General features: G+C 40.2%; 1 protein-coding gene across 4 annotated transcripts in view; it reads right to left on the bottom strand.

Moving 5' to 3' along the window:
- Positions 1-11,055, bottom strand: part of DCAF17 (DDB1 and CUL4 associated factor 17) — a 58,931-nt gene that overhangs the window by 3,192 nt on the left and 44,684 nt on the right. For 2 of the 4 annotated variants that reach the window (XR_008295431.1, XR_008295428.1), the window contains one exon: positions 10,140-10,459. Coding sequence is in view for 1 of the 4 variants with exons in the window: in XM_053215269.1 (XP_053071244.1) it covers positions 10,370-10,459 (90 nt within the window). In the remaining 3 variants the exon portion in view is untranslated. Of the gene's footprint in view, positions 1-8,359; positions 10,460-11,055 lie in introns of those variants that run through there. The other 2 variants (XM_053215269.1, XR_008295430.1) reach the window with 2 other exon arrangements.

Below are 11,055 nucleotides of genomic sequence, written 5' to 3'. Positions count from 1 at the left end.
GATAAAACTTGTCACTTGAAAGAGGAAAATTTTTAATAAATATTGTTGTGGCTTAGTATTAACTTTTTAAAACAAGAGTTGTTCAATACTAGAAGTTCCCCTTGTGAGATGGTAAACAATTGGTCACCAAAGTCTGACTAGATAACTTGTCAGCAATGCTCTCAAAGGGATTTCTGATGTGTATAGAGGGAGAAGGGAGGGTGGGCAATGAACACGATAGCCTTCCTAAAAACCTGTGATGCTACAAACACGTACATATTGACAGATTTTGTTTTGTTTTGTTTGTCCCTGACAAACATAGAATTCAGAGTAAGGAGATAGGATGTGAAAGGGTGGGGAAAGGAAATCCAAACCCTGTCCGTCATGAGATTAGGAACCAGGTGTTCTATATGCCATTTATCTACTGAATTTCCATGAGGTAATGTTGCATTTCTCTTGGTGCATACAGAAGTCCAATATTCTAATGTCAAGTATAATAAGTTGTGCATAGTGGTTTGCCTTGTTGGACAAGTTTTTTTTAATTCAAATATTGACTGTTGGGGACTCTGCCCCTCCATTCTCCATCCTTCCTTGGCTTGCCTTCTGCCCTGGCAGGCTCCTTGCCCATTGGCTTCCAGTTGGCTGTGGCCAGTACACTGAAGGAGATTAGAGGGCAGGAAGAAAGAGAGGTCAACCTACTTATCCATCTGTGCCCCTTTGCTAGGCCATGGTTTTTGCAGTGGTTGCATTCCTTTGCCACAACAATGTTTGAGTGGCCCCTCTTCCATAGCTATAGCTCTCCCAGAGTTCAGTAACACCATGCCTCCTTGCGTATATAAGGCCTGTATGTGGTGCTGAGCACCTCCTTGCTTGTCCCTTGTTTTCACCATTCTTTGTTGGGCTTTCTTAAGTCCGTTTGCACCTCTCTAAATACTCCCTTTATTACACTCTCCTCGGTTAAACCTTTGTGCAAACCAACTGTTCCCTGCAGGACCCTGACAGAGACAAGTAGAAAAATTACCTCACCTAATACTACTCTTCCCCTAGCCCCACCTAATTGCCTATGTCTTTTTAGGACATATTATGAAAAGAGGAATATATGAAACAAGAAAAAAACCACAAGTAGGAGGAATGACCTCACACATCTTCCTGTTCTCCCTTCTACTGGACAGGAGATTTGGGGATCAGAAAGCTGTCTCAGTGACTCATAGCTGACACCATAATGCATGATGTAAACCAAGCTCAAGTGGTCACGGTGTCCTAGCAAAATAAGGCAGAGTTTAGGACTTTGAAAAGAACAAAAACCCATGTTAATGGGTGGCATATACTTCCTTATGTGAGGCTAGACTGTGCCTGCCGTCTTTGGGGAAAAAATAAATGTGTGCTTTGCTGAGGTGTTTATCCTTTGAGGGAACTGGTGAGGAGATTATCTCCAGCTCTGGCTGTGGGGAGACTAGCTGTGCAATCAGCCTCTACTGCCTCCCTAACTCAAGAGACTCTCCGAGTCTACCTGCCCCAAGAGGGCAGGGCTGGAGTAAGAATAGACTTCATTTCAGGAACCCCAGTTTGGGAAGAGGTAGAAAGTAACTCTCTTCCTGAGGGAGCAGAATGGTACACCAACCTGGGAGGCAAACACAAGAAGAGGAAGATGTCTGGGGAGAACAGAAGAAGCGAGGAAATCACCTAAAAAGGTGCCCAAGCCAAAGGCTTAACTCAGTAGGGCCTCTTCCCCGTAGGACATAGAGGGGAGGGGGTTAGATCAAGGCATTAGTTTTGTTCACCCACACCATACTGCTCTGTAAGATCTAACTGACCCTTCATTTACTTTTTAAAATTGCTTCCATCATCATCATGAGAGTTTGGTGAGGCAGGAAGCACTTGGGAAATGGATTGATAACTCTTCCTAATCATTTAATCATCTGGCAAAGTAAAATTACCATGGCCCTACTCTGGGCCTATCTCCTCAGCCCAGACATTAGCAGGTGGAGTTTTGTCCAGGCAGAAGAGATACAAGATTCAATTCTTTGATTCCCCGATTCTTATCTACCACCTTTATAGGTTAGCAGGAACTAACCAGCTGAAGAAGAAAAGAATGGGGTTTGATCATACCTAGGTTCAATTTATTTTTTATGTTTTTTAAAGTTTATTTATTTTGAGAGAAACAGAGACAGTGCAAGCAAGGGAGGGGAAGAGAGAGAGGGAGAGACAGAAAATCCCAAGCCAGGCTCCACCCTGCCAGCTATTGAGCCCGATGCAGGGCTTGAACTCACAAACCATGAGATTAACCAAGAGTTGGACGCTTAACTGACTGAGCCACCCAGGCGCCCTGGTTCAATTTACTTTAGAGCCCTCCCCACCCCACACACTTATAAACCCTAGATTAAACTATAAACTCCTTGGAGGTGATGATTTGGTCTACCTTATTTGCTGCTGCTCTAATTTTAGGGTGTGTATTCTAAAAATGTGTTGAGATGTGTGTGGGTGAGTACGAGACACAGACATGAAAAGGACTGTCATGAAGGAAGAAATTACTTTTTTATATTCATGGTCCCCTATGAACAGGAGGCACTGCAAGTATGCCCTTCAGGGCCACGCAGGGCCACACAGGGAAGCACCCACACAAGAGGAGTCTTTATTGTGGTTTTCCAGGGAACAAATGGACAAGGCAAGATCGGCAAGTGGAACACACTTATGATTGGATAGTTTGAAGAATTTCCATGGGCTCTGGTTTATAGGGGTGGCCCCCAGTTGGTCTGGTACCTGCCCCTGTAGTCATTAGGGTAGGGGATAGTGCCAGACAGTACTGGAATTGGATAAAAGAGCTGGATAGGGGAAAGGACTCTGAAGTAGATGATCTGCATATCGGAGGCTTGCTGGCAGGCAAATCATTATCTCTAGGAATTAGTTAACCCTGAGAGGGGCAGTCCCCAGGTCCACAAGGCCCCAAATGCCAGAGCAGCAAGAATATGGAAAAGGGGATGCCTGGGTGCCTCAGTTGGTTGAGCATCCTGACTCTTGATTTCGGCTCAGGTCATGATCCCAGGGTCATGAGATTGAGCCCCTTTCTTGGCTGTTCATTCTAGCACCCACATTTTGTACAAGAAGGTCCAATACGCAAATATTTGGCTGAATAAACTATCTGCAAACAACTTAAACTGACCTCACTGGATCTCGGGAAGAGACTAGAATTCCTGTTAGAAGTTCTTTTGAAAGAGAAACGCAAAGGGTGTAAGTCCAAATTTTATTTTTGCTCCAAAATAATTTAGTTTGGCGTCTGTCATTTATATGTTGCCTCCGAGACTAGATCCTTGAAATTCCAGTCAACAGGAAGCAGTTTGAAATGAGGAAGTATTCATTGCTCTGGGGCCTCAATCTGCTACTGGCTTGCTATATAATCAGTTTACAGGGGCCAAAAACCAGGCTGCAGTGACAGGACGGCTTGGAACTAGATCCAGGTTCTTGATCTGGTCCGTGGGTAGAATCTGGATGGGGGGGGGGGGGTGGAGGGGGCGTGGGGGGGCACTGCATCTTTATTTCCTTAAGTTATAACTGAAATTTAACAATTTCTTTAATTATGAATGCAGACAACAAACGCCACTGGTATTTATAGTGGCTAATAGTCTTTCACCAATAAAAACCACTGATATTTTTATGCCTTAAGAGTTGTTACAGGAGGGCGCCTGGGTGCTCAGTCGGTTGAGCACCGACTCTTGATGTCGGCCCAGGTCATGATCCTGGGTTATGGGATTGAGCCCCATGTTGGGCTCTGTGCTGAGCATGGGGCCTGTTTGAGATTCTCTCCCTCTGCCTTTCTCCCCTGTTTATGCTCTCTCTTTCTCTAAAAAAAGAAAGAAAGAAGAAAGAAAGAAAGAAAGAAAGAAAGAAAGAAAGAAAGAAAGAGAAAAAGAAAAAAAAGAAAAGAAAGAAAAAGACTTGTTAAGGATATCTCAATATATCATTTATGCTCAGCATTCTTCAGCAGTTATTAGCAGATCTTATTAATGCATCAATAACAAAGCACGTATGCTATTATATTAGAATTTTCTTTTAAATTCTGATAACTCCGTTTTAACATAATTGGTTTTATTTGTAAACCTATTTTTTAAATTTTATATATTTTAAAACAATATTCATGGGAGAGGTCCATAGGTTTTATTTAGCCTGCCGAAGGAGTCACTGGCACACAAAAGTTTGAGAATGCGTGAGTAAAATGACCTTTAAGGCTTATTTTTCCTTTTAAATCTGTACTTTCAACACTTGTACCCAGAAATCCAGGGCGGGGGGGTGGGGAGCTATGAACTAAATCCAACTCACATCTTACAAACTGCAGTCACCATCCCGCTGTGATAGGAATGTAAAAAACAACACTTGAAGAACTTGATACATCTCTTGGAAAACCAACCTAGAAAAACCTTGTATCCTCTTTATCCAGAGCTATTGTTAAATGCTGAATTGTCCTGAGTGTCATACTTCCTCAAGGATAAAAGCCTGTCTGTCCCTTGATTGTTTAATCTTTATTTACTGACGATCTGGTAGATGTATTCTGTAAGCATAGCCAGGCCAGGCAAGAGTGTCAAACAGAACTTTTTTGTCATGGGTGTCTTGTTGCCCCCTCCTCCTCCCCTCTCTTGGCTGTTCTTCCCAGAACCCACATTTTGTACGAGAACGTCCAACACTCAGACCTTCCTACCACCATCATGGTCCCCGGATGGAGATTCAACCTTCCTTCACCATCTATCAATATGGAATAATTGTAGGTCTCTTTCACGGTAAGTATTAATGGTTGATGATCATACTAACATCATGAGAATTACTAACGCTTATTGACAATTTAGTATGCCCCAGGCACAGTTCTATGAACTTTCCGTGTATTAACTAATTTGATTCTTACAACAACCCCATTTTACAGATGGGGAAACTGAGCTGTGCGGCAATTTGTCCAAGTTCCCATAGCAAGGAGGTAGTGGGAGGTAGCGGGATTGGAATCCAAACTCAAGTATTTTGGCTCCAGACCTGCACTCGTCGATACTATGCTAAACTGCCATGATTTATTTAACAAATTCCCTATTTGTTGAATTGGCATTTATATTGTTTACAGTTTTTCACTACTAGAAAATTGCCTTCATGAATGTCTTTATACATAGATAATTTTACATTTCTGGTTGTTTCTTTAGGGTAAATTCCTAAAAGTGAATCTATCCCATTAATTTTTTTTAACCAAATTGCTTAATTATCCTACAAAAGATTGTAGCGATTTCACCAGAACTGTATGATCATGTCCCTTCACATCATTGCCAATGAAGAATATTATTGTTCTATATTTAAAAAAATTGTTTTAAATTTATTTTGGAGAGAGAGAGAGAGAGCGAGAGCGAGAGAGCAGTCTTTTGAGGTTGTCTTCCCTTATTAGACCCTACATGGGTCCATTCTACCCCCTGAGAAATCCACTCATTTCTCTCCATCTTTTCTGGTGCTGCTAAATTCCAGCAACCCTGTTATGAAACCTAGATGAGCAAACAACCACCCAACAGGTTTTCTTGGCTTCTACTCTTGCCACACCTCCCCCAGGCCACACATTTCCCACACTACATCAAAAGATAATCCAAAAATACAAACCTGACTCTTGGTTTCATCTCCAGTCGGGATCTCATGGGTTCATGGGACTGAGCCATGTGTTTCCCTCTGCCCCTCCTCCCCAATTTGCATAACAGATCATTATGCAGTCTTATAAAACAATGATGAAGCTCTATATGATCTGGAGCACTATGCAAAATCTATTACTAAGGACTTCCAAGTACGGTGTTATGGCTAATCAGATGCACCAAGGCACCCATCCACCAAGCAACAAGTGGACCTTAATTACAACCCACTTCTTTGAGGCATCGTTCATCTCTCGAGAGGTACAGGAGGTTTCTGCAGACCTTTCTCCTTCAAAAGCAAAAAACAAAAATGCAGTTGTCATGAAGGAAATGATGACACTAGTGATACTTCTGTCAGGATATGGAGGCTTGGACCAACACAAGGTTGGGAAGGATGAACTGAGCCAAAGCCCTGAAGTGGCCCCAGGATGGTGGCAGCTTTGGCTATAGGCAGAAATAGAAACAAATCCTCTCTGGAGGAGAGCTTTCCCAGTTGGGGGCTATGGGAATCTCATGGATTAAGACCAAGTACACAATATCATCAAGATCATGAGGGAGCAAGGCAAGCCACCATTCATGAGAATCTGCATCAATAATAAAATATAGAAAAGTGATGAATAAAATGTTTAAGAAATAAAGAAACACAAAAATCCGTATTCGGTAGATCTAGATAAGCAAGTCAAAACTATAATGCTTTTGGGAAAGAATGTAGGAAAGTATCTTCCTGGTCCAGGACAGTAAAGAATCTATTAAAGAAGATTAAGGCCACCTGGGTGGCTCAGTTGGTTAAGCATCTGACTCTTGATTTTAGATCAGGTCATGATCCCAGGGTGATCACGATCCCAAGCTGAACACGGAGCCTGCTTAAGATTCTCGTTCTCTCAGGGCGCCTGGGTGGCTCAGTCGGTTAAGTGTCCGACTTTGGTTCAAGTCATGATCTCGTGGTTCGTGGGTTTGAGCCCTGTATCAGGCTCTGTGCTGACAGCTCAGAGCCTGGAGCCTGCTTCAGATTCTGTGTCTCCCTAGCTCTCTGCCCCTCCCCCACTCGTGCTCTCTCTTTCTCTCTCAAATAAACAAACATTTAAAAATTTTTTTAAAGATTCTCTCTCTCTTCCTCTGCCCCTCTCTCCTGTTCTCTCACTCTCTCTCTAAATAAATAAAGTTTATAAAAGATGAAAACTATCTCAACCATAAAAGACTGGTGCATTTAACCACATTAAAATGAAGAACTTCTGTTCCTCAAAAGACTCCATTATTATTAGGAATTATTGGAGTAAAAAAAGAAAAAAAGATAGGAAAAGATATCTAGAATACACATAATTAGCAAACCCTAGTGAGCATTACTATTAGAAACTGATGGGACAAACAGCCAAATAGAAAAATGGGTAAAAGACTTTAATAGATACTGTATAAAAGTTGGTATTCAAATGACCACTAAACAAAGAGGAGCTCTACCTTTAGTCATTAGGGAAGCACAAATTAAAACCACAATGGGATACATGCCTATCAGATTGGCAGAAAATGAAAGGTCTGACCATATTAAGTGTCGGACACTGCTGGTGGGATTATAAACTGGTATGATCTTTCTGCAAAATTGTGTGGCATCCAATAAAGTTGAACATATACATACCCTCTGATCCAAGGATTTTAATCCAAGATATATACCATCGAGAAATACATACACATGTGCATCTGGAAGTATGTACAAGAACACTCATGGTGGTATTGTTAATAATTGGCCCCAAACCGGAGACAACCCAAATGCCCACCAGCAACAGAATGGATAAATAAATTTTTATACAACTGAATGTTACACAGTAGCTGGAGATACATAAAACAACATAAATGAAACTTATATACCTAATGTTGAGGAAAAAAGCAAGACACAAAACAACATATACAATGTAGTTCTATAAAGAGGCACAAATAAACCCTGTAGAGATGCATGCAGAGGTAGTACATTTATGAAGAAAAACAGGAAAATTATTATAAATCAGGATAATGGTGACATCTTGGAAAAGAGGCAAAACTGTAAACAGAAAGACATACATATGTGGCTCCTCAGATGCTGATAATATTCTATTTCTTGACCTGTACGATGGGTTTTGTGGTTGTTTTGTGGCAATTTTTTGAATTATGCTTTTTCTGGGACGCATGCTATATTTCACAGTTTAATTTTTTTTTAAAGAGGAAACAAGAGAAACCACCACTAAGATAAACAGGCCACAGGAGAGTACCAGAAATGAACAGGCAAATTGTGAGCAAAAGTAAAACTTTTCAAGTACTTACGCAAAATTAAGCAAAATTGACCAAATGTTGGACCGCAAAGCAACTCTCGGCAAATTTCAAAGGACTGAAATGACATTGAGTACATTCTCTGGCCACAGTAGAATCAAGCTAGAAATGAATACAAGATTAAAAGTAGAAAATTCACTTGTTGTATATTAAGAAATATACTCTTACAGAGTTCCATCGTGCAAACAAGAAATCATTAAGGATGTCAGAAAATATTTTAGATTAATATTGAAATAAAACTTGTCACAACTTGTAAGATATAGTAAAAGCCATGCTGAAAAGGAAATTTTTAGCATATAAAGTGCATATATTAGAAAAGAAGGAAAACTAAAAAAACAATTATCTAAGTATCTATCCACAACATTAGAAAAGTAGCAGAAAAATACATTGATGGAGAAAACACAGCCAAAAGACTGTGTTTTTAATGTTTATTTTTGAGAGAGAGAGAGAGAGAGAGAGAGAGAGGAGAAAGCAGGGTAGGGTCAAAGAGAGAGGGAGACACAGAATCCGAAGCAGGCTTCAGGCTCTGAGTTGTCAGCACAGAGCCCAACATGGAGCTCAAACTCATGAAAGGCGAGATCATGATCTGAGCTGAAGTCGGACACTTAACCAACTGAGCCACCCAGGCGCCCCCCAAAAGACAGCTTTTTGAACAAGGCTAATGAGCATAATAAACATCCTATGAGACTGATCATGGGAAAAAGAGAATCCCTGGGTCAGCTGTGAATCAAGCTTTCAGGTGCTTTGCACCTGCTTGCCAGCATTACAAACTCTTTAGCTATTAAAAGATGTCAAAGGATATTATAAACAACTTCATGATTATAGCTTTGAAAAATGTGATGAAAGGGACAGATTTTTAGCCAGACCGTATTATTCAAGATTGACACAAGAAGAAAGAAAAACCAGATTAAGTCACTAACTCTTAAATAAATTGAATCTCTAATTTAAAAGATTCTCAATGAGGGGCACCTGAGTGGCTCAGTTGGTTCAGAATCTGACTCTTGATTTTGGTTCAGGTCATAATCCCAGAGTTGTGAGATTGAGCCCCGCGTTGGGCTCTGCACTGAGTGTGGAGCCTACTTAAGATTCTCTCTCTTTCCCTCTTTCCTCTCCCCAGCTCGTGCACTCTTGCTCTCTCTCTAAAATTAATAATGATAATAATAACAATTATAATAAAAACATTCTCAATGAAAGGAAGGGTTTGCTTCTATTATTAGTATTTTCTCTTGGTCACAGGCCATTTATTTCCTGCTTCTTTACATGTCTAATCATCCTTTATTATATGACACAACTTATGTGTAAAAGAAGAAGTCTCCAGCTGATAGCTCCCATTAGTGAGTGCCCTTTTCCTCAGTTAGGCAGACAGATTTCAATCCACTTAGTGACTTAGTTGGGTCAGGGCCTAATTGAGAGTTTGTAATGTCTCTGTTTCTGCAGGCCTGAAACAACTGTAGTCCTTCAGAAGACGTTTGAGTGTAGCTCTTTAGCCTCCAACCCCATTATTATGGGCTAAATTGTATCCCCCAAATTCATATGTTGAAGTCTTAACCCTAAATACCTCAGAGTGGGACTGTATTTGGAGACAGAATCCTTAAAGAGGTTATTAAGTTAACATGCGTTCAGTAGGGTAGGCTCTAATCCAGTATGACTGGTGTCCTTGTAAGAAGAGATCAGGACACACACACATGGAGGGAAGACCATCATTCTCAAGCCATGGAAAGAGGCCTCAGAAGAAACCAACCCTGCTGACACCTTGATCTTGGACTGCTAGCCTCCAGAATCATAAGTGAATAAACTTCTTTTGTTTAGGCTCCCCAGCCTGTGGTACTTTGCTGCTGTTAGCAGCCCTAGCAAACTAATACACCCATGTACACATGCCTCAGGGACTGTCTAGTTATGAGTTTGTGAAAAGCTTCTTTCCCCTAGTAGGATGTTCCCCTCCAGGCACCACAGAACAATAGATTACAGTCTGACTTTCTGGGCCAGCCTCCAGCCTCATACATCACCCTAAAACTCAAAAAATATCTCATGGGGGAAAACCTGCCTTGCATTCAGGCTCTTCCAGTTTCTAATAGGTCACACAAGCCCTGTGTAATGGTCAAAAATTATGCTGGGTTTTTTTTCCCTCTAGGAGATTCTCTCTGCTAAGTCAAGTCCATCAGGAAAAACAAAACAAAACAAACAAACAAAAAAACAATCATTGGCTTACTTAGGAAGAGTTCTTACTGTTCTGGAATTGTAGTTCGTCTATTCCTCCTTGCTCCACAACTCTCTGATATCTTCACAAATATAATTTTAAAATTCATCCATTTCATTTTCTGGTTGTTGCAGCAAAAGCATTAGACTACTGCTAATTAACATATTTTACTTAGAAGTTAAGGTCTTGGTGGCTCAGTCGGTTAAGCATCAGACTCTTGAATTCAGCTCAGGTCATGATCTCACAGTTCTGGCAGATCTCACAGTAGGCTCTGACACAGGGCCTGCTTGGGAGTCTCTCTCTTTCTCTCTCTGCCCCTCCCTCTCTCTCTTTCAAAAATAAGTAAACACTAAAAAAAAAAAAAGAAGAAGAAGAAGTTAAGGTCTTCATTAAAGTGATAACAAACTGAATGTAACAAAATATAAAAGGAAACATCATAACCAAGTTGAGTGTATTTCAGGAATATATGATGGTTTTAACATATAAAAATCAATGTAATTCACAACATTATCAGAAGAAATAAACAAAATCATGATTATCTTTAATAGATGTAAACTGATAAAATTGCACATGTAGTCATTAAAAAAAAACACCTCTTAGTAAGCAAGGGACAGAAGAAAAATTCTTTACTTGTTAAAGGGTATCTATGGAAAAAAAAAAACTTACAGGAAACATAGTACCTAATGGTGAAATGTTAATATTGTTTACTCTGAAATCAGAAATATACTGGTGGACCTAGTCAATATAATAAGGCAAGAAAAATAGATAACAGTATTATAGATAGAGAAAATAATAGAATTGAATTCTTTGCATTCTTAGAAAATAAAATCTACAGAATAGTATTAGAATTATTAGGTGATTTGAATAAGCTTACAGGATATAGATTAGTATGCAGAAATCAATGGAATTTCTTTGGTTGAGCATCAAACCATTAAAAAATTGAAA

This window comes from Acinonyx jubatus, chromosome C1 (genome assembly GCF_027475565.1).
Source record: "Acinonyx jubatus isolate Ajub_Pintada_27869175 chromosome C1, VMU_Ajub_asm_v1.0, whole genome shotgun sequence".
NCBI classification, from domain to species: Eukaryota; Metazoa; Chordata; class Mammalia; order Carnivora; family Felidae; genus Acinonyx; species Acinonyx jubatus.
Note: the sequence above shows the minus strand (reverse complement) of the source record. Positions and strands in the feature narration are given on the sequence as shown.